The 23,841-nt window shown below is 49.0% G+C and overlaps 1 protein-coding gene across 3 annotated transcripts in view; it reads left to right on the top strand.

The window, feature by feature from the left end:
* Positions 1–23,841, top strand: part of SMC4 (structural maintenance of chromosomes 4) — a 199,569-nt gene that overhangs the window by 154,661 nt on the left and 21,067 nt on the right. For all 3 annotated transcript variants that reach the window (XM_082249521.1, XM_082249522.1, XM_082249523.1), the window contains 3 exons: positions 1,866–2,010; positions 6,980–7,153; positions 11,036–11,218. In XM_082249521.1, coding sequence (XP_082105647.1) covers positions 1,866–2,010; positions 6,980–7,153; positions 11,036–11,218 — 502 coding nt within the window. The remainder of the gene's footprint in view (positions 1–1,865; positions 2,011–6,979; positions 7,154–11,035; positions 11,219–23,841) is intronic.

The raw sequence follows: 23,841 nt of genomic DNA on the forward strand, positions 1-23,841 counted from the left end.
GGGATAAGGTTGATCTGCATCCGAACCAATCTTTTCTCCCGAAGGTGGTTTCAGCTTTCCACCTCAATGAAGGTATTGTTTTGCGTTTGCTCTGTGCTAAGCCCAAGCATCCCAAGGAATTTGCCTTGCATTGACTGGATGTGGTTAGGGCGGTCAGGGTCTACCTGTCTGCCACAAAGTCCTTCTGGACATCTGATTCTCTGTCCTTCCCGAAGGACCTAGTAGTACAAGCTGTACATATCCTGGTAGCGGAGATATGCAAGTTTCAATTGGCTGATAGTAACTCATTAGCATATTGAATTGCATATAACGGAGGTTGCCGTGCCCTTTAGCCCAGTGGTCCTCAAAATCTGGCCTGTTAGTGGGCCCTGAGGACCGGAGTTAAGTATTACCTTGGGGAGATGCAGACTAGAGTACTGCAATCACTGAGCAGCAAATGATATCATCTGGGATGTATTTCAGTTATCTTGCAAATCTGGCCTGTTAGTGGGCCCTGTAGGCCAGGGTTGAGGACCACTGCTTTAGCCAATCCCAGGATGAAGTGGGTATGATGAAACGCGTCTGGACGTAGCTGTACGGCAACCGGAAGTGACGATCCGGAATACTGCAAATGGTTGGGTGAGACACGGAATTGTTTGTGCATGAGCGTGTCAGAACGAAAAGCGTGGCAAGTGCTTCATGAGTTTGGTGCAATTCATTAACGAGAGAGATTAAAGCCATAAAAACGGCACATCAGCTTTATTCCCCCCCTGTATATTTGGGTAACTGCATACTTTTGTACAACCCTAATTCTATAATTTGTTTAATCTAAAAAGCACAATAATACTGATAGATTTCAGTGTTTTAAATATTCACTGGTATTTTTGTTAATTCTAGCGTGAAGGTGTCACTGTAGCTCCTCATGACAAAGCATGACAGGTTTGGTATGTAGACAATGGATCATTTTTTTTTTTTTTTCTAGATTTGATTACAGTGCTGTATGGTACTGCAACTTCCATGTACCTCTTTAACAGGCAATATAAGCTAGGGTGGGGTGGCGAACTAAATGTTTTACTATTTAATATTCTAAAACTGCGCTAAAAATTTTAAACAATTTGTGACTGTAATTTTTCTTGTGTTTTTTTGACAGGCACAGCTCTTAATCTTGACCATAGGGCAGGGGTGTCCAAACTTTTTTCAAAGAGGGCCAGATTTAATGAAGTGAACATGCGTGAGGGCCGACCATTTTGCCTGACATTCTTTGGACCATAAAATTAAATGCAAATTAACTATTTTATGCAAAGTTTATTGCAAACGGCATACTTTTCATTTGATCACATGGATGACAAATCTAAACAGGTGTTCAATCACTCTGCCTTTCATATCTGAAGGCCAGATGAAAAAAAAATCCAGGAAGCTTAAATATATGTCAGGAACATTGTAAAGTACATTACATATTATTGGTAATAAAGGTTGTCAACTTTTAAAGCGGAGTTCCAGCCACAAAAACAAATTTCAACATACATACCCCCGGGACAGTCAGGGCTAGTACATTCCACAATGGCTAGCCTCTGATCTGTCCTGGTTTGCACTTACCTTTTAGAAGAAATACTTTTAAAATTTCTTCTCCAGCGCTGCCATCTCAGGTGTGGGCAGCTTGAAGCCAGCGCGATCCTCTTCTGCGGCCTCTTCTGTCCTCTTCGGTCCCACGATGCACTGCGCCGGCCCCGCCGTCACTTCCGGGGCTACATGATTATATGGGTTGACACAAATGTTTACACTGTTTGCTTTGTAAATATACAGATTAACGTGGGCTACTATTTAAGTGTTTGTTTTTTCAGCGAATGTCCTGATTATTTTTTTATTTTATTTTTTTTAATTTGTAGAAACCTCAAGAAGGCAGATGAGTCTGCTGTTCGCACAGAAAAGGAGATTGTTGACAACGACAAATCCATAGAAGAATTGTCTGAAGATTTAAAACAACTGGAAGAAAAGGCAGCTGCAGTTATGAATGACTGCAAAGAAGCAGAGGTATATTAATTAGTGTTAATTTAAAAACTTCAGCTTAAAGAGGAAGTAAACCCTCCTCTGCAAGTTGTACCTATGATAAGGCTTACCTATAGGTACTGTAAATATCTCCTAAACGTGTACCGTTTAGGAGATATTTACCTTACATGCATCCAGTGAGTTCACTGGCGCATGCGCTCTGAAGGAACGGCCGCTAATGCCGTTCAGAGCGCTGTGCCGTGACCGTCGGCTCGCGCGCGGAAGTGACGTCACCGCGGCTCCGGCCAATCAGATGGCCGGATGCCGCGATCCCGGAAGACGGGCGACTGAACATGTCGCCCGTCATAGAGGTAAGCGGGTGGCACGGCGGGGGCTCATTCTAAGGTAAGTATTTCATAATGAGCTAGTATTATATTTAATAGATCATGTAAAAATCACATTGACAAATGGTGAACAACTATTAAAATAGACATGGTATACGGAATTTTCATACAAAAAATGTATCGTGTAGAAAAAAAATCCTGATTACAACAAATGTAAGGATGCACACATTTCCAATGCACCCAACGAGTTTCGGGAAATAACCTTTGTCAGGGGTGTAAGTATAGGAAATACTGTGCGTACATAAATTGTCTGTAATAGAAAATACAAAGCAAATAAAAAATGCAAAAAAAAACATTTTATTTTTTGCATTTTATTTTTCCATTTTTTATTTATTTATTTATATTACAGCAAAATGTATGTACACAGCATTTCCTATACTTACACCCCTGATGAAGGTTATTTCCCGAAATGCATTGGGTACGTTGGAAACGTGTGCATCTTTACATTTGTTATCCGAATTTGTTTTTTTAATAGTAGTTCACCATTTGTCAATGTGATTTTTAACAGGATCTATTAAATATATTTTTATATAAATGTTTGTGGTGTTCTCTTGGCCTTTAAAATCCCGCCACCCTAGGGTTTTTTTTTTCTTGTTTTGTCACTTATTGGGATGTCGGCCAGGAAACGCCGAACTCTGTGGGATGAGTAATTTTCTATTTCGATGGAGAGGGGTTCTGTCGGGGGCTGTTCTGCCCGCCTGGTTCCTGGTATGGTGAGGGTTTTGAGGTGGACATGGACCCCTCTTTGGCACGGTCGGACCCCCGGGTTCCCCTCCTTCCCGCAGGCACCTCCCCTTGCCAAGTCCCTCATATTGTCGAGTCCCAACCATCCATCCATGCACTGACAGCGTTCCTGGAGTCCCTTGTGTCCTGGGTGGAGGTGGCTTGCGGGTGACAAAAAGTAGCAAAAAGTGCCCCTTGCCTCATCGGGCTTATCAGATCCTGAATCCTTTTCAGCCGCTGCAGACATGGGTCACCCTGCTGGGTCTGCAACCACGTGCCTGGAATCCCCTGATAGTGAGGATGATTCCTCCACGTCTGCAACCACGCACGAAAAGTGGATGCACTGATTGTATATGTGCGTGGAACCCTGAAGATGGAGGACGCAGGTTCCCTTTGGCACTCACAAGCCATCCAAAATGGCAAAGGGGTTTCCCTTCCCTGACTATTTTGACAGAATTGTTGCTAAAGAGTGGGGACGACCAAAGCGTCCCTGTGGGGTCCCTAAGCGCTTTGCTAAGCATTACCCCTATGAGGAGTCCTTTCTTAAGAAGTGGACTGTGCCACCGGTTGTGGACCCTCCGATTTCCAGATTAAACAAGGCAGCCATGATTCCGGTTGAAGAGTCCCCAGCATTTAAGGATCCGGAAGGCGGAGGCTGTGGACCGCACTATTCGCTGGTTCGGCGTGTTTTTTGGCTCAAATGCTGGTCTGCGGATCAGACCACAAAAATGGGCCTTGACTGATCTTCCTTTTCAAGGAGATCGCCTGTTTGGAGCTACCCTGGATAACTCCATTATAGGTCTCGCGGGGGGGAAAAGTACTTTTTTTCCGCAGGCTACTAAGGGCAAGGAACCTCGTCATAGACGGCCTTCCTTCTCAGCTCATAAGAAGTTTTTTCATCCCTCAGGGTCGACTGACAAGGGCTCAAAGCCTTTCAGGGCCTCTTCTGGAGGATCCAAACGAACATGGTCTGGCAAGCCAATATCTGGCTTCTCCAGACCGGGGAACAAGGCTTCTTCTGCATGAAGGTGTGCCCTCACCCTTATCAGGGGTGGGGGGGATGTCTTTGCTGGTTTCCGGACCCGTAGACTTCACGGTGCAAGACAAGTGGGTCCACAAAGTCATTCTGTCCGGCTACAAGATTGAGTTTCGCCCTGTTACCCGGGAAGGTTTTCTTTTCCTTCCAGCTTGCATCTGTCCCCAGATCGCTTACAGGGCCTGTTTGGGGCGGTACAAGACCTATTCCTTCAAGGGATGATTGTCCTGGTTCCGACCTCTGAACATTTTCAGGGTTTTTACTCAAACCTGTTCAGTCCCCAGGAAGGAAGGCAAAGTGCGTCCAATCCTGGACCTCAAGGCGCTAAACTGCTTTGTGCTGGTACAGAAGTTCAGAATGGAGTCCATTCAAATGTTGGTGGCATCCCTGCATCAGGGGAATTTCCTCGCCTCTATCGATATCAAACATGGCTACCTTCACATTCCAATATGTGCTAGTCACCAGAATTTTCTCCGCTTTGCTGTGGGAGAGGAACATTATCAGTTTGTGCCATTACTCTTTTGGTCCCGCATCTGCTCCTCGGTCCTTCCCAAAAGTTAGCCCCGGGGCTAACTTTGCTATGCCAACGGGGGATCGCGGTACTCTGCTAATTGAACGATCTCCTTCTGTGAGCCGAGTCTCCCTTTGCTCTGGTGGAGAACCTGGAGATCACAATACAAACTCTACGGGAGTTCGGCTGGATTCTGAATTTTCAGAATTCTGCTCTGGTTCCATCCACAAAGCTGGTCTATCTAGGCTTTACTCTGGACTCTGGCCTTAGCCAGAGTGACCAAATGGGACAAAACTCCGCAGTCTCTGGACAATCAGTTGGGGCACGAATGATTCCCTGATATGGTGGCTTCGTTCTCCGCCACTTCGGCTGGGGAATTCCTTCCTCCCCTTGTATTGGACAGTGGTCAACACGGATGCCAGCCTGTCCAGCTGGGATGGCGTCCTTTGCAAGCATTCTGCTCAGGGGATCTGGATGCTGAAAGAGTCCAGATTCCCGATCCATGTCCTGGAACACGGAGCGATCAGACTGTGTATTGATCGTTGGACGGATTGTCTTTAGGGTTGTCAAGTGCGCATTCAATCGAACAATGCTTATGTCAATCACCAAGGGGACACAAGAAGTGTCCTGGCGGCTCTGGAGGTAGCCGGCATTCTAAGATGGGCAGAATGGTTCATTCCAGCCCTCTCCACTGTACACATTCCCGGGGTGGAAAATTGTCAGGCGATTTTCCTCAGTCAGCAGGCGTTGAACCAAGGGGAGTGGTCCCTTACTCTGGAGGTGTTTCATCAGCTGTGTTTCTGGTGGGGCACCCCTGGGGCGTTTCTAGAGTCTCTGCTCAAAAGAAAGTGCAGAGGTTTGTGGCTCGAGCAAGGGATCCTCTGGCGGACGCCACAGACACACTGTTGGCCACGTGGGGGTCATTGTCTGATTTACGCCTTGCCTCCCCTCAAACTTGTGCCAAGACTTCTACGCAAGATTTAGGCAGAAGGGATTCTGGTCATCTTAGTGGCTCCGGACTGGTCTCGCCGGACTTGGTATGCCGATCTGGTGCAGCTTCCTCTCAGGGAGGATCTTCTGCTGGCTTTTGGCTTGGCTGTTGAACGCCAGGTACTGAAGGATGGGCGTTTTTATCTGAGTCGGTGATTCCTACACTGTTGAAAGCTAGGAAATCTACCTTTTAGGAAGATCTACCATTGTACGTGGAAGACGTACATTGTGTGGTGTGAGTCTCTTGGGGTTCTTCCTTGCTCCTTCTCTGTGGCTCGTATCTTGACCTTTCTTCAACGTGTGTGTGTGTATATGTATATATTGAGGAAAATAGTCCTAATAGGAACTATCTACAGCGCTTGCTAATATAAATAAATATTCAAGTGTGCAAAAATACTGTGCAAACAATATATAGCAAAGTGATCCCAATATATGATGGAAAATAAAAAAATATATATATATATATATATATATATATATATATATATATATATATATATATATATATATATATATATATATATATAATATATTTATTGTGAATAAATAAATCATTTGAAACATTGTATCAAAATGTGACATAAAAAACATAAAACATTTTTATATTTAAAAGTTCATCACGTGATATAAATAAGTGGTAGTGAAAGTTCCTATTTTTGTCGTTTTTTCTTTCTTCAAGTAACTGGATAATAAAATTAAGGTGCTCAGTGATATTTTCCACAATTTTATGGTGACTTTTCTTAAAAGTGCAGGTGCTGGTTTCCTTTATCCTGTGATATATTTTAGAAGGTGGGGGACTTACCAGATGTAATGGGTCTCGTATATCATACGATATTGAGACCAATCACGCTTGTAGGCCCTCAGGGCCACGGTAGGTCCCCTTGTTGTGCTGGTGATGATTCCCTCCTCACCGCTCCATAGGTCAGCATACAATATAGGTGTAAAAGAAGATAAAAGCTCCAGGACGTGGAACGCACAACGTGACGTACACTGGAGCGCAAGCCGGAATTACCTCCGCTCGCCAGTCTGCACAGTTGTACAGTCTAGTCACAGGAACTTTTAAGCCTTTTTGCCGATCATTGCTGTTTATTTTGGATTAAAACCCTTTTAAACGTTATTACACTATCTGGAGTTTTTATCTTCTTTTACACCTATATTGTATAGCCAACAAGTCTTTTCTTTACATGTGTATTTTGTCCATTTATGTAATACTATAGTTTTAATATCTTCAGGAATGAGCGCTTTTAACTTTGCTTAAGTTGCTTAAGTTCCTTATTTGCATATGCTGCTGAACATAACATGGTCAATAATACTATATATATCTACACACGTTTGTTTTCTATTGATTAGGGTTCTCTTCCCGATATTCAAGAAAAGCACAAAGGGTTGCTACAAGAAATCAAATCAATTCAGGATCAAGAACATGCCCTCCAAAAAGATTCCCTTAACATCAGGCTTAAAATCGAGCAAATTGATAGCAGCATTGCCGAACATCAATCTAAGATAAAACATTGGCAAAAAGAGGTAAGATATTTGACTTTATAGGTGATGACTGTTAGGTAATTTTGTGTTTTTTGTGCATAGTGTAAAGCAGTGGTGGGGAACGTTTTTTTTCTGCCAAGGGCCATTTGGATTTTTGTAACATCATTCGGGGGCCGTACAAAATGTATGCATAAATGTAATAGGCATTGCTTTGCGGCAAAAAAACGCTGTAAAAAAAATTGCGTGACTTTGAGGTCACAAAAGTGTGAAAGGGGCCTTCAGTAATCAAGGTATAGTGTGCCCCCTTTCAACACAGACTGACCACAGCGTGCCCCCCTTTCAATGCAGACTGACCACAGCGTGCCCCCCTTTCAATGCAGACTGACCACAGCGTGCCCCCCCTTTCAATGCAGACTGACCACAGCGTGCCCCCCTTTCAATGCAGACTGACCACAGCGTGCCCCCCTTTCAATGCAGACTGACCGCAGCGTGCCCCCCTTTCAATGCAGACTGACCGCAGCGTGCCCCCCTTTCAATGCAGAGTGACCGCAGCGTGCCCCCCTTTCAATGCAGAGTGACCGCAGCGTGCCCCCCTTTCAATGCAGAGTGACCGCAGCGTGCCCCCCTTTCAATGCAGAGTGACCGCAGCGTGCCCCCCTTTCAATGCAGAGTGACCGCAGCGTGCCCCCCTTTCAATGCAGAGTGACCGCAGCGTGCCCCCCTTTCAATGCAGAGTGACCGCAGCGTGCCCCCCTTTCAATGCAGAGTGACCGCAGCGTGCCCCCCTTTCAATGCAGACTGACCACAGCGTGCCCCCCTTTCAATGCAGACTGACCACAGCGTGCCCCCCCTTTCAATGCAGACTGACCACAGCGTGCCCCCCTTTCAATGCAGACTGACCACAGCGTGCCCCCCTTTCAATGCAGACTGACCGCAGCGTGCCCCCCCTTTCAATGCAGACTGACCGCAGCGTGCCCCCCTTTCAATGCAGAGTGACCGCAGCGTGCCCCCCTTTCAATGCAGAGTGACCGCAGCGTGCCCCCCTTTCAATGCAGAGTGACCGCAGCGTGCCCCCCTTTCAATGCAGAGTGACTGCAGCGTGCCCCCCTTTCAATGCAGAGTGACTGCAGCGTGCCCCCCTTTCAATGCAGAGTGACCGCAGCGTGCCCCCCTTTCAATGCAGAGTGACCGCAGCGTGCCCCCCTTTCAATGCAGAGTGACCGCAGCGTGCCCCCCTTTCAATGCAGAGTGACCGCAGCGTGCCCCCCTTTCAATGCAGACTGACCACAGCGTGCCCCCCTTTCAATGCAGACTGACCACAGCGTGCCCCCCCTTTCAATGCAGACTGACCGCAGCGTGCCCCCCTTTCAATGCAGACTGACCGCAGCGTGCCCCCCTTTCAATGCAGACTGACCGCAGCGTGCCCCCCCTTTCAATGCAGACTGACCGCAGCGTGCCCCCCTTTCAATGCAGAGTGACCGCAGCGTGCCCCCCTTTCAATGCAGAGTGACCGCAGCGTGCCCCCCTTTCAATGCAGAGTGACCGCAGCGTGCCCCCCTTTCAATGCAGAGTGACCGCAGCGTGCCCCCCTTTCAATGCAGAGTGACCGCAGCGTGCCCCCCTTTCAATGCAGAGTGACCGCAGCGTGCCCCCCTTTCAATGCAGAGTGACCGCAGCGTGCCCCCCTTTCAATGCAGAGTGACCGCAGCGTGCCCCCCTTTCAATGCAGAGTGACCGCAGCGTGCCCCCCTTTCAATGCAGAGTGACCGCAGCGTGCCCCCCTTTCAATGCAGAGTGACCGCAGCGTGCCCCCCTTTCAATGCAGAGTGACCGCAGCGTGCCCCCCTTTCAATGCAGAGTGACCGCAGCGTGCCCCCCTTTCAATGCAGAGTGACCGCAGCGTGCCCCCCTTTCAATGCAGAGTGACCGCAGCGTGCCCCCCTTTCAATGCAGAGTGACCGCAGCGTGCCCCCCTTTCAATGCAGAGTGACCGCAGCGTGCCCCCCTTTCAATGCAGAGTGACCGCAGCGTGCCCCCCTTTCAATGCAGAGTGACCGCAGCGTGCCCCCCTTTCAATGCAGAGTGACCGCAGCGTGCCCCCCTTTCAATGCAGAGTGACCGCAGCGTGCCCCCCTTTCAATGCAGAGTGACCGCAGCGTGCCCCCCTTTCAATGCAGAGTGACCGCAGCGTGCCCCCCTTTCAATGCAGAGTGACCGCAGCGTGCCCCCCTTTCAATGCAGAGTGACCGCAGCGTGCCCCCCTTTCAATGCAGAGTGACCGCAGCGTGCCCCCCTTTCAATGCAGAGTGACCGCAGCGTGCCCCCCTTTCAATGCAGAGTGACCGCAGCGTGCCCCCCTTTCAATGCAGAGTGACCGCAGCGTGCCCCCCTTTCAATGCAGAGTGACCGCAGCGTGCCCCCCTTTCAATGCAGAGTGACCGCAGCGTGCCCCCTTTCAATGCAGAGTGACCGCAGCGTGCCCCCTTTCAATGCAGAGTGACCGCAGCGTGCCCCCTTTCAATGCAGAGTGACCGCAGCGTGCCCCCTTTCAATGCAGAGTGACCGCAGCGTGCCCCCTTTCAATGCAGAGTGACCGCAGCGTGCCCCCTTTCAATGCAGAGTGACCGCAGCGTGCCCCCTTTCAATGCAGAGTGACCGCAGCGTGCCCCCTTTCAATGCAGAGTGACCGCAGCGTGCCCCCTTTCAATGCAGAGTGACCGCAGCGTGCCCCCTTTCAATGCAGAGTGACCGCAGCGTGCCCCCTTTCAATGCAGAGTGACCGCAGCGTGCCCCCTTTCAATGCAGAGTGACCGCAGCGTGCCCCCTTTCAATGCAGAGTGACCGCAGCGTGCCCCCTTTCAATGCAGAGTGACCGCAGCGTGCCCCCTTTCAATGCAGAGTGACCGCAGCGTGCCCCCTTTCAATGCAGAGTGACCGCAGCGTGCCCCCTTTCAATGCAGAGTGACCGCAGCGTGCCCCCTTTCAATGCAGAGTGACCGCAGCGTGCCCCCTTTCAATGCAGAGTGACCGCAGCGTGCCCCCTTTCAATGCAGAGTGACCGCAGCGTGCCCCCTTTCAATGCAGAGTGACCGCAGCGTGCCCCCTTTCAATGCAGAGTGACCGCAGCCTGCCCCCCTTTCAATGCAGAGTGACCGCAGCCTGCCCCCCTTTCAATGCAGAGTGACCGCAGCCTGCCCCCCTTTCAATGCAGAGTGACCGCAGCCTGCCCCCCTTTCAATGCAGAGAGACCGCAGCGTGCCCCCCTTTCAATGCAGACTGCCCACAGCGTCCCCCCCCCTTTCAATGCAGAAAGCCAGTGCTCTTACCTGCGACGACTTCTCCTCAAGTCCTCCCGCCGGTTTCTCGACCAATGGCATGAGTTCGCCTTTCGGCCAATCAGGAAGCAGGTCTCGGACCTGCTTCCGGATTGGCCAGGAGGAGGATCCGTGTGACAATAGTGAATTTTCATTTGCTATTGTCACAAAAATGGGTGGGCTCGGGAAGCACTGCTCTGCGCCCCGGGTCCACCCTTTTCTGAAGCTTTTCTGTGACTCACACTGTCAGGATGGAGCCATCGGCTCCTTCTGACAGCTCCGCTGGCATACACAGGCTCAGCGGCACAGGGGGGGGCCTCGACGCAGTGATTGTGCAGGCCGCAGGTTCCCCACCCCTGGTGTAAAGCCTAGCACACACGGGCCAAATATTGGGGAGCATCGGCCGGTTCCCCTGTCAGAACACAATAGAAAAGCAGGGGAGATTGCTGTACTAACATTGGATAGTTAGTCCAGCGGTTTCTCCTTTGCTGTCAGTTTTTTCTTTTGTTTTTTTTTTTCATTCAGTCCTGCTGGGTTGAACAAAAAAAACTATTATGTACTAGGCTTAAATGTTTGCACATTGCTTTATCTCATGTCCATTTATCCTTAGATATCCAAGCTTACTCTTCATAAAATAGAAGATAATCCTGAAGAGGTCCTTTCCACACTGACACAAGAGGAACTAGAGGCAATAAAGAACCCTCGACAGATAGAAGAAAAAATTGCACTGCTGGAAGCTGAGAGTCGGAATATGAAGCCAAATCTTGGCGCTATTGCGGCATACAAACAGAAAGTAAGATTTTAAACAATGTCTGATTAGGCATTAATCATAATTTCTCTTTCGTTCATTGGCGGACACCGCTTCAGATATTCTTAACCATTGGGTTATACTCCCCCCCCCCCCCCCCCTACAGGAGTATGACACTAGACAGAAAAAAAAGTCTGGCTACGCTTATGGCCAGTCTCGGGGGGGGGGGGGTATACTCCCTCTCTCTGCTATAGGTACTCCTTTTTTTCTGCCTAGTCAAGAGTAAGGACCTAGTTCCTTGCTGGGATCTGTCAAGATTTTCTTTTAGATAGATTTTTTTTTTTTCTCCTGGTTTTTCCTATGAGATGTACAATCAACAGCCGGAATGGGCAACGAGCTGGATAATCTAGATCCAGTGATCACCCCAATCTAGCCAGTGAGTGCGCGCCGACCTCAGCTCCACGCTAGGTCAGCCGCGACGTAGCCCAACCAGACAGGGGGGGGCTCGCCTGCGAGATGAACGCCTCGCGAGGTTCCATACAACCGGGTCTCGGGCTGAGACGCAGCGTTCCTCCTGGCCAACAGCCCCCCCATTTCAATGGAGGGGTTCTGTCTGGAGCGATGCCCAATTGGTTCCTTGTATGGGGAATAGCTGTACCCTCTCTCCCCCTGGAGGGTTTTGGGTTGGACGACGGCCCCTCCATTGGATGGTCGGACCCCCAGGTTCCCCTCCTTCCTGTTAGGCACCCCCCTCACCCTGTCCCCCCATTAAAACCACCCACTAATGCTTGGGCTGTATGGGTGGTCTGGTACACCTCCCGGGGTGGGGGCAGGGCGCTATGCTGGGGATGAGGGCGGGGGAGTGCACTGCCGACGAGGGGCTGTGTGGGGGGGGGGGGGCGCTCCTGCCAGGGCCCCCTGTCCTGTATATGCCTGTCCTGAGGCCTAGGGATCCCTACTGGGAAACTCTGAGCCTTCATTTTCTTGTAGCCTTTTGTGCTGCATTGTACGATGGCCATGTTTGTGCAGTCCGGCTACCATTTTGCGGGTGGTTTGCTATGGAAAACAGCGGTGGCCATGACAGTGGAGCCCCATGGGCGGCAATTTCGTCTGTGGGAGCCTCCCATCCCCAGGTGCTGACCCCTGGATCCTTTCCAGATTGCCGTACGTGCAGTGCAGATTCTTCTGGTGGCTGCGGTGCCTGGTTTCTGCAGGGTGGTGAGTCTGGTGGGGTCCTCTCCCTCTGCTGAGGATTGATTGGGGCTCTGTGACTGGCAACCAGGTGGCCTGCTAGAGCAGTGGCGGTGTCAGTAGTGTGTTAAACTTTTTTTTATGTGGTCCCCCTGGGGACTTATGGAGTCCTTTAGAGCACATCTCTCCCCCCCCCCATCCCCTCTCTGAGGCCACGGGGCCCTCCGGTTCCTATCCATCCATCCATTGATGCACTGACGGAGGTCCTGGAGTTCTTTGTGTCCCAGGTGGAGTTGACTTTTGGCAAATAAGCTCCCCCCACCTTCCCCTGCCTCAATCTGTCCCCTCAGATCCAGAATCTGATTTGGTCGCTGCGGACCTGGGTCACCCTGCATTGGTCTGCGACCACGCGCCCTGAATACCCTTCTTCCACAGGCTACTAAGTGCAAGGTCCCTCGTTGTAGACGTGGGTCCTCCTTCTCGGCTCATAAGAAGTTTTTTTTTTCGTCCCTCAGGGTCGACTGACAAGGGATTGAAGCCCGTCAGGGCCTCCTGTGGAGGATCCAAGCAAACTTGGTCTAGCAAGTCAAGACCCGAGGACAAGGCCCCTTCAGATTGAGGGTGGGGGGACGTCCTCTTTGGTTCCTGGACCCGTGGACTTACCCGATACAAGACAAGTGGGTCCACAAACTCATAGTTTTCAGGTTACAAGATCGAGTTCGTTCTTACCCTCAAGAAAGGTTCTTTCCTTCCAACGTGTGACTGTGCCTGGTCTGCTTACAGGCTCTCTTTGGGGCGCTGCAAGACCTTTTACTTCAAGGAGTGATTGTCCCGGTTCCAACTTCTGAATGTTTTCATGGGTTTTACTCAAACTTGTTTACGCTCCCTTGAAAGCAGGGCAAAGTACGTCCTATCCTGGAACCCAAGGTGCTGAACTGCTTGTGCTGGTGCAGAAGTTCAAAATGGAGTCTGTTTGCATGGTGGTGGCTATCCTGCATCAGGGGGATTTTCTTGCCTCCATCAACATCAAAGACGCTTACCTTTACATTCCAATGTGTGTCGGGCACCAGAGCTTCCTCCGCTATGCCGTGAGAGAGGAGCATTATCAGTTTGTCACGTTCCCTTTGGTCTCGCCTCCGGTCTTCACGAAAGTGTTGACCCTGGTGCTAGCATTGTTTCATCAGCAGGGGATCGCGGTCCTGTGCTACTTGGATGACCTTCTGCGAGCAAAGTCTCCTTACTGCGCTGGTGGAAAATCTTGAGATCTCCATACAGACCCTGGGGATGTTTGGCTGGATTCTGAATCTTTAGAAGTCTGCCTTGGTTCCTTCCATGAAACTAGACTATCTGGGTCTGACTCTGGACTTGGCCTTAGCCAGAGTACTCCTTCCTTTGGACAAACTCCAGAAACTGCAGGCTGCAAGTTGCCTCCTGCTGTCCAGCAGATGGTCATTCCTCCCGACTTACATGCGAGTGCTGGGCCTTATGGTGTCTACCTTCGAGGCGGTCCCGTTTTTGCATGGTTTCATACGAGGTCCCTGCAGGAAAGATTCTGATCAAATGGGACAAAACTCCGAAGTCACTGGACAACCAAATCTAGTTGAGCCATGGTGCAGAAGGGTCTCTGATCTGGTGGCTTTGTGCTCCGGCAGGGCAAATCCTTCCTCCCCTTGTATTGGACGGTGGTCGCCACAGATGCCAGCCTATTAGGGTGGGCAGGCATGCTTGACAGAATTTCTGCTCAGGTGGTCTGAACCGTGGAAGAGTCCAGACTACCGATCAATATTCTGGAGCTCCGAGTGATCAGACTGGAACATTGGACGGATCATCTCCAAGGATGTCCAGTGTGCATGCAATCAGACAATGCCACAGCCGTGGCTTATGTCGGTCACCAAGGGGGCACAAGAAGTGTCCTGGTGGCTCTGGAGGTAACCAGCATTCTCAGGTGGGCGGAACATTAGTTCCAGCCCTTTCCGTCGTACACATTGCTGGAGTGGAAAACTGGGAGGTGTATTACCTCAGTCAGCAGACGTTGGACCAGGGGGAATGGTCTTATCCGGAGGTGTTTCATCAGTTGTGTCTCTGGTGGGGCACCCCTGAGGGGGATCTGTTGGTGTCTCGGCTCAACCGAAAGGTGTTGAGGTTCGTGGCACAGTCATGGGATCCTCTAGCGGAACGCCACAGACACGCTGTTGGCCCTGTGGGGTCAGTATCGTCTGATTTATGCCTTCCCTCCTCTCAAGCTTCTGCCGAGACTTCTACGCAGGATCGAGGCAGAAGGGATTCCAGTTATCTTAGTGGCCCGCCTCGCTCGGCTTGGTACGCCGCCCTAGTGCGGCTGGTCGCCGCCGTTCCTTGGAAACTTCCTCTCAGGGAGGATCTGCTGTCCCAAGAACCAATCTTCCACCCTACTTTTCAGTTGTTGGCTTTGACGGCTTGGCTGTTGAAAGCCAGGTATTGAAGGATAGGGGTTGGTCTTAATCAGCAGACTTGTATAAAGTATTCAAAATTTCTACTTGAGTAAAAGTACAAGTGCTCGATCAAAAAGTGACTTGAGTAGAAGTGGAAGTGCTCGCAGAAAAAGTTACTTAAGTAGAAGTACTAAAGTATTCAACATTTTTTTTACTTAAGTATTGCAAGTAGTTTTTTCAAAAAATTTGCTACTTAAGTACTAAAAGTAAAAACTACCAGTAGTTTTGAAAAAAAAATTCTACTCAAGTACTGAAAGTAGAAGTACAAGTACTGTGTTATGTAGTTATTAAAGAAAGAAGTCAAAAGTTTGAACATCATATTGTTTTTTATTATTTCAAATGATTTATTCAAATGATTAACCTAAAGGACAATCACAATTCCTTAGGCTGTAACTTTTTGTAAACAAAAAACAGATAAAGTCCCTCCCTTCCCCTTTTAAAGCCAGGGGTGGTCTCCTTCCTGAGCTTCCTCACTCTCACAGCCAGGCAGATCACTTGGAAGTTGAAGGGCCAGGGGTGGAAGGTGGTGTTTTTGGTTCGTCCATCTTTTCAGCTGATCAAAAGGCAGAACGAGCATGCGCAGTCTTCTTAATCGCGGTTTGATTTGATTTGCTCAATTGATGATGATGTGCCAGGCCAGCTTCATCAAACCTACAACGCTTAAAGTAAAAAATGCATCAAAAACTACTAACAAAGTGGCTGTGCTAAAAATGCTAATAAAGTGCCTGCAATTATATATATTCTTCTTGTATTCAAAATCATCGCCCACAGTATCAAAAATAAAGTGACATGTCTGTGCTAAATGCAGTGCAAATTATTCCCACAATGTAAATTTAATTCATATAAAATATATATGACAATACCACAATAAAATAAGTTGTGATTGTGAATAAGTTAGGTGAAAGTTTAAGTGTGTAAACTTTATAAGGAAAAGACCATAACTGAATTCCAGTGTGCAATCTAAGAAGTGCTGTCACTTGCTGTCAGATGCTTCCACCTTTCTTCTGTGATCTGCTCAAGTAAAGTGGTGGACTGGATAGCCTCTCTCTCTGCCTCTCACCTTAGTAGCACTGGCACTGCACTGGTTCAAAACGCTGCCTATATTATTTTCATTATAAGAACTTGTCAGAACATGCTTCCACCACCTGTCCTTCACACTAGTAGTGCTCATTTGCAGACATACCAACCTGCAAAAACTCATTTCAGGGAGGTGGCATAGTCATTTCAGGGAGGTGCTCGTACTGGCCTGGTCACTGGTACTGGCCTGGTACTGGCCTGGTCACTGGTGCTGGACGCTGGTACTGGACACTGGTGCTGGTACTGGACACTGGTGCTGGTACTGGACACTGGTGCTGGTACTGGACACTGGTGCTGGTACTGGACACTGGTGCTGGTACTGGACACTGGTGCTGGTACTGGACACTGGTGCTGGTACTGGACACTGGTGCTGGTACTGGACACTGGTGCTGGTACTGGACACTGGTGCTGGTACTGGACACTGGTGCTGGTACTGGACACTGGTGCTGGTACTGGACACTGGTGCTGGTACTGGACACTGGTGCTGGTACCGGTCACTGGTGCTGGTACCGGTCACTGGTGCTGGTACCGGTCACTGGTGCTGGTACCGGTCACTGGTGCTGGTACCGGTCACTGGTGCTGGTACTGGCCTGGTCCTGGTGCTGGTACTGGCCTGGTACTGGCCTGGTCACTGGCCTGGTACTGGTGCTGGTACTGGCCTGGTACTGGTGCTGGTACTGGCCTGGTCACTGGTGCTGGTACTGGCCTGGTCACTGGTGCTGGTACTGGCCTGGTCACTGGTGCTGGTACTGGCCTGGTCACTGGTGCTGGTACTGGCCTGGTCACTGGTGCTGGTACTGGCCTGGTCACTGGTGCTGGCCTGGTCTGGTCACTGGTGCTGGTACTGGCCTGGTCACTGGTGCTGGTACTGGCCTGGTCACTGGTGCTGGTACTGGTGCTGGTACTGGCCTGGTCACTGGTGCTGGCCTGGTCACTGGTGCTGGTGCTGGCCTGGTCACTGGTGCTGGTGCTGGCCTGGTCACTGGTGCTGGCCTGGTCACTGGTGCTGGTGCTGGCCTGGTCACTGGTGCTGGTGCTGGCCTGGTCACTGGTGCTGGTACTGGTCTCAGGTGCTGGCTCTCTGGTGCTGCTCTCAGGTTAGGTCACTGTGTCTGTCACAGAGTGGGGTGTCACGATGATTGGTCCCGGAGTAGACGATGTGGCTGTAGTAGAGAGCAAAGCCGCAGCTTGCTCTCTGCAGCTCCTCCCACAGGCGGAGTGCATGACTCATATCACTCCGCCTGTGAGCCGGATCTACTTCGGCTCCGACATGATTTCTCTGTGCAGGCCAGGCTCAGCTTGCTGACAGCTGACACACTCTTCTGCCTGCATCGATGAGTCATCTCATCTGACTCACTGTGACTGACTCACACACACAGCCGGGATATTGCCCTGAGCTCGCAGGTGTCTGTGAGCTCAGGGCGGAAAGCGGGAGTCTCCCGCGACTTGCGGGAGACTTGAGATGTCTGCATTTGCTTTGCTCAAGTCAAGTGCCACTGCCAGTGGCCACTGCAGTGCAGGCACAGCCGCACAGGCAGAGGCAGGCCGCAGGAAGCACAGGCACCACCACAACACAACACTTATGGTCCATGGACCATGGATGGTCGGATAATCATGATAGCCATCAGTCTCACTCTTCTTGGTTCAAAAAAGCCACCCATGACCCGTGTGTATATAATATATTAATATTTTATATTGATTATTTGATTCTCAAATGGCACATTTGCCATGGCAAGGATTAGGCCCTCTCCACGGTCCACCTCACTCACCTCATAGAGAAGAAGATGAGATAACGAAGAAAATGCTCCCGCGTCCCGCCGCCCGTGTCACAACTCCTCTCAGTAAGGGCCCTAAGGGGTGGAGTCTGAGTGACACACAACACGTCTAGAGGCAGAGACCTCGAGCGGGAAGACGGCAGCACGGCTCCTCCAGTGCGGTCTTAACTTGATGATCGTGACAGTGATTCCGCAGGCCGCGGCACGAGCGAGGCTGTGGGATTGATTGAATTGAGTTGTGCTGCCTACTGCTACACGCTACCTACTACTAAATTGTGAGTCAGTATATTTTATTTCATTTTTATATATAAAAGCGCTATTGTTGAGCACTACTAGCCACTAGATCTCCTGGCTGTCACTTTGTCACATGTTGGGGAATCACAGCGGCTCGGCTCCAGAAGTGGCGGGTGTCCCCGTCATCCTGCCAGGGCCGCCAAGAAGTTCATCACCTAATCTTAAGTTATTAATATCTTATGAGGAGAGGACCTATGAGATTGAGAATTGAAATAATTAAATATATATGGCTTTTTGAACCAGTGCAGTCAGTGCCACCCAGACGCTATCCACCAGTGCCACCACCATTAAGTGTGTTGGTCGGTCACTCGAGCACTGAAGGAGGTGGAAGCATCTGACAAGTGAAGTGACACTTTAGATTTGCACACTGGAATTCATTTATGGACTTTTCGTTATAGATAGGTTTACACACTTCAACCTGACCTAACTTATTTCATAACTTATTTTATTGTGATTTATTGTCATATTTTATATGAATTGAATTTACTGTTACATTGTGGGAATAATTCTTTTCACTGCATTTAGGCTTTAGCACATTCATGTCACTTTATTTTTCATACTGTGTGGAGTGTGGGCAGGGCACTGGGGGCAACAATGATATTATATCGATTGCACAGGCACTTCATTCGCACAGCCAAGTTGTGTGTGTTAGTAGTTTCTTGATGCACTTTAAGCGTTGTAGCACCATTTATTTGTTTGTTTCATATTTTCTTTTTATTGGAAAGATTTGGTATAGCAGCTTTTATTATACACAGCCTTTATTTTCGTATGCGCTGATTTACAAATGACATTATACACATTTTTTTGAGCTTTATGTAACCTGCCATCTACTGTTCTGGCAGTGGTAATTTTTTTAAAAGTAACGAGTAACTATGCAGCACAAAAAAAAAAATACTTGAGTAGAAGTATCGAAATCATCGAAAAAATGTAGTGAAGTAGAAGTAGGAGAAAAAAATTCTACTCTAGGAAAGTACAGATACCGAATTTCGGTACTTAAGTACAGTACTTAAGTAGTTCTACTTCGTTACTATACATCTCTGTTAATCAGTGATTCCAACACTGTTAAAAGCTAGGAAATCTACTTCTAAGAAGATCTACCCTCGTACGTGGAAGACGTACATCGCGTGGGGAGTCCCCTGGGGTTCATCCTCGCTCCTTCTCGGTGGCTCGGATCTTGACCTTCCTTCACGGGGGGGTTGAACAGAAATTGGCCTTGAGTACTATCAAAGGCCAGATGTCTGCTTTGGCGGTCTTCTTTCAATGACCCCTGGCCACACACTCCCTGGTGCGTACCTTTCTTCATGGTGCTAACCATTTGGTTCCTCCAGTGCGGTCTCTGTTGCCACCTTGAGACCTCAATTTGATTCTTTCGGTCCTCCAGAAGTTTACCGTTGAGATTCTTCAAGAGATTCCTTTGTTTGCGCTGTCTCAGAAGGTGGGAAGGAAGACATTGTGTTGACTGGCAGCTTTATCCTGTTGTTCACCTTACTTGGTGGTTCACAGAGATAAGGTGGTTCTTCACCCCTGTCCGTCATTATTTCCAAAGGTTGTCCGAGATTTCCATTTGAATGAAGACATTGTGTTGCCTTCCTGGTGTCCTAGGCCAAAACATCCTAAGGAAATTGCCTTGCATGCCCTGGATGTGGTTTGGGCAATTAGGGTGTACCTGGCAGCTTTTGATTCTTTTAGGAAGTCAGACTCCTTATTTTTGCTTACAGATGGGCCGAGGTCAGGGTTGTCCACTTCCTCTGCGACCATTCCCAGATGGATCAGACAGACGGTGATTCAGGCCTTTTCCATCAGGTGTCAGGTTCCTCCTTTCCCTATCAAGGCGCACTCTATTTGAGCACTCAGTGCCTCCTTGGCCTTGCGTCAGTGATGCAGGTTTACAAGGTGGCCACCTGGTCGTCTGTGCACATTTTCACAAAGTTCTATAAAGTGGATGTGCTGTCACCTGCAAATGCCTCTTTTGGTTGCAAGGTTTTGCAGGCTGCTGTTTAAGAGTACCTGGTACTCTTTGAGGGTGTATTGTTTTTTTTCAGGTTGGCTCCAGTTGTTTTGGTTGAGCCCCTGTTGCCTGGTTGTCTACTGTTTTTAGCCTTGGGAATTTTTTGCTGTTCCCACCCCTCGTTTAAGACTACTTTGGGGCATTCCAATGGTAAGAATATCAGGAGCTGTGTCTGCTCATGAACGAAAGAGAAAATGGGATTCTTGATTTAACGTAAAATCCATTTCTCTGATGTTCATTGACAGACACAGCGTTCACCCCTCTGTGGAGTTGTATTTTCTCTGACACTGCTTGTAACAAAACTGAGTACCTAATAGCAGAGAGAGGAGTATACCCCCTGGAACTGCCCATAGGCGTAGCTAGACTTATTTTCTGCTTAGTGTCCTATTCCTGTAGGGCAGGGGTGGGGAACCTTTTTTCTGCCAAGGGCCATTTGGGTATTTATAAAATCATTCGGGGGCCGTACAAAATGATCAACTTAAAAATGTGCCTGTTTTATTTGGTCGAAAATGTAATTAACTCACCCCTAATGTGATGGATGCAACTGCTTCTCTTTGGTGAGGTGTATGATGTTAGCTGGTATTGATGATGTTGCTACTCGCAACTGGTTTTCCATATTTGCGTCGGTCAGTCTGGAGCGCAGTCGACTTTGTGGTGGTAAGTTTTGAAAAGAACTGCTGGTGGGTAATGCTGGTGGGTATAGCTGGCTGTTACAGCTGGCTGGTACTGCTGGCTCAGGCTGATACTGCTGGCTTGTACTGTGCTGTGGGTACTGCTGGCTGAGGCTGGTACTGCTGTGGGTATTGCTGATTTAGGCTGGTACTGTGCTGTAGCTACTGCCTTGGGTACTGCTGGCTCAGGCTGGTACTGCTGGCTGGTACTGTGGGTACTGCTGGCTGGTACTGTGGGTACTGCTGGCTGGTATTGCTGTGGGTACTGCTGGCTGGTATTGCTGTGGGTACTGCTGGCTGGTATTGCTGTGGGTACTGCTGGCTGGTATTGCTGTGGGTACTGCTGGCTGGTATTGCTGTGGGTACTGCTGGCTGGTATTGCTGTGGGTACTGCTGGCTGGTACTGTGCTGTGGGTACTGCTGGCTGGTACTGTGCTGTGGGTACTGCTGGCTGGTACTGTGCTGTGGGTACTGCTGGCTGGTACTGTGCTGTGGGTACTGCTGGCTGGTACTGTGCTGTGGGTACTGCTGGCTGGTACTGTTGTGGGTACTGCTGGCTGGTACTGTTGTGGGTACTGCTGGCTGGTACTGTTGTGGGTACTGCTGACTCTGGCTGGTACTGTTGTGGGCACTGCTGGCTCTGGCTGTTACTGCTGTGGGTACTGCTGGCTCTGGCTTATACTGCTGTGAATACTGCTGGCTCTGGCTGGTACTGCTGTGTGTGCTGCTGGCAGGAAATGCTGGCTAGCAGCGGTGCCACGCTGGAGGAAGAGGCAATGTTTTCTGTATTGGTCACAGGCGGAGTGCATTTGATATCACTCCGCCTGTGACTCACTAAAACTGTCAGAACGGAGCCAGAACTATACAGGAAGCATTGGCTCTGTTCTGACAGATCAGCTGAGAGACACAGACTCAGCTGCACGGGGGGCCGGACCAAATGACTTCGAGGGCCGCATACGGCCCCCGGGACGTAGGTTCCCCACCCCTGCTGTAGGGGGTAGTATAATCCAATGGTTAAAAATATCAGGCGCTGTGTCCGGCAGTGAACATCAGAGAAATGGGTTTTACTGTAAGTCATAAATCCAATTTTTTTATTTGTGGGTTTATTTTTATAAAATGCTTGTTTTTCATAACCAATTACATTGCTAATATTCATGAACTAAAGTTGTTGTTCTACGTGTGACCACACAGGAAGTAAGGGGAAATCTTCCCACTGGAAATACAGAAAGCAATGTCTAACAATTTCTTACCCAACTACATCCAAATTAGATTGTATCTGTTTCTGTACCTCCTGCTTTCCCCCTGCAGGATTATATTTACCTATAACGCTGTTCCTTCCAAGATCATTGTATAGCTGCAGAGCCTCTTTCTGAAATGTTCCATACAGTAGAGCTACTGAAGAAAAGTTGCAATTGAAGCTCAACACCGGAATTTATGCAAAACACTCTTTATTGAAAAACGAGACTGGCAAATAAATTCCAGCTGCTAAAAAGTACAGTGGGGAAGAACCCCCCCCCACAAAACACTCACCGCTATACGATTCTTGACAGTCACTCACAACACATGTAAAATGGGCCACACGCATTCAACCTTGCATTCCGTCAATGAACTGCCTTTAATGATCCTCATTGGCCAACAGTGCACTCAATTTTGAATTGATGGTCTCAAAGATAACCGAATTTCCATGGAATATAACAAAAAATGAGGGAATGGAAACAATTCAAAGCCTTCTCAGTGCTCCGGCACAGAAGTGTCAGACCTCCAGGTGTAAATCCTTGTAAAAGAATAAATGGATGCTGGGAGCATGTTCCATATGTAAGGGTATTCGATAGTATTGCTAAATAGCTAAATCAAGTTGATTCAGGGCAATCCATCACTTAAAGTGCAACCAGGAAGAAGGGCAGAGCTTACAAAAGTCCTTGTCTCATGAACAGACTAGGGTCATAGTGTAACTTGGGGGTATTCACCTTGTGGATTTGTAAAGTGAAAGCTCATGGCTTGATCAGACATTACCTAATTAGGCAAACTTAGTCTGGTCTCCTACAAGGTCTTAGAATTAAACTGATAAATTGCAGCCCCCCAGATACTTAGTGACCATTAGTCTGATCAGAAGCTATCCTCAGCTACACGGGCAGCACCTTGACAGTATAGTAATATGACAGTCCATACGTGAAATCAGTGTACTCAAGAGAGCAGTCTCCGTGGGGCCAGGGTAAATGCAACGATATACAGTCCACAGTCTTATGATTATGGCCAGCTGGGCCTAAGAATCTCCTTACCCTGCCCCTCTGGACATGTGCAGATCAGTCGCCGATAGTTAGAACTTGTCCCCGCGACCCGCTGAAGGTCGTAGGTTGCTGCCATGGACGCACGTTGTCTCCGCGTCCTCATCTCTGGTAGCGATCCGGAAGTCATCAGAGCGCGGATTGGAGCGCAAGGTGGAACGCGGACCCTTCGTGTGGTGACGTCAACGCGTTTTGCGTGCGTGACGCACAGAAGTCACACGAGACTATGGTCCCATTCGCCTAATTCATTGCAGATACTTACTGTAGAATCTGTAAGTAAATTTTCTCTATCGTTCATCGACAGATGCAGCTCCTTATCTTCATGACTCTTCATGAATAGGGTTATGCTCCTCCTTCTAGGAATAGGCACTAGGCAGGAAAAAAGCTTAACTACACCTATGGGGGCTGTCCCTGCAGGCATAACCCCTCAGACTCTATCATCAAACAGTTTTGTTCTGCCTAGTGTTAGGAATAGGACCTAGCTCCATGCTGGGACTTCGATCTTAGCTGTAACAGGGAAAGTTTGGGTTTGTTTTTTTTTGTTTTTTAAAACTAGTTAGTTCCTGAGGACCAAGATCCAGAGGAGCTACTAGCAACAGACAGCTGCAGTTTCGCACTGGATAATATAGATCCTTAAGGTCTCCCAGCCTGGCCAGCGAGCGTGAGTAGGTTTAGTCCAGAACTAGGCCTTGCCACGTCAGTGCCCCGATGGATAAGGAAGAGCCTGCGAGTGGACAGTCTCGCTGGGACGCATCGACCTGGAACGCCCTGCGTCGCAGCTTCCCCTTTCTGACAGTACCCCCATCTCGGGTGGGAGGTGATCTGTTTCGAAGTCGTGCCCACCTGGAACCATGGTATGTTGAGAAAAATTGTCCCCCTTCCCCCCCCCCCCTCCC

The sequence above is a fragment of the Pelophylax lessonae genome, assembly GCF_965119305.1.
Source record: "Pelophylax lessonae genome assembly, chromosome: 3".
Taxonomy (NCBI): domain Eukaryota; kingdom Metazoa; phylum Chordata; class Amphibia; order Anura; family Ranidae; genus Pelophylax; species Pelophylax lessonae.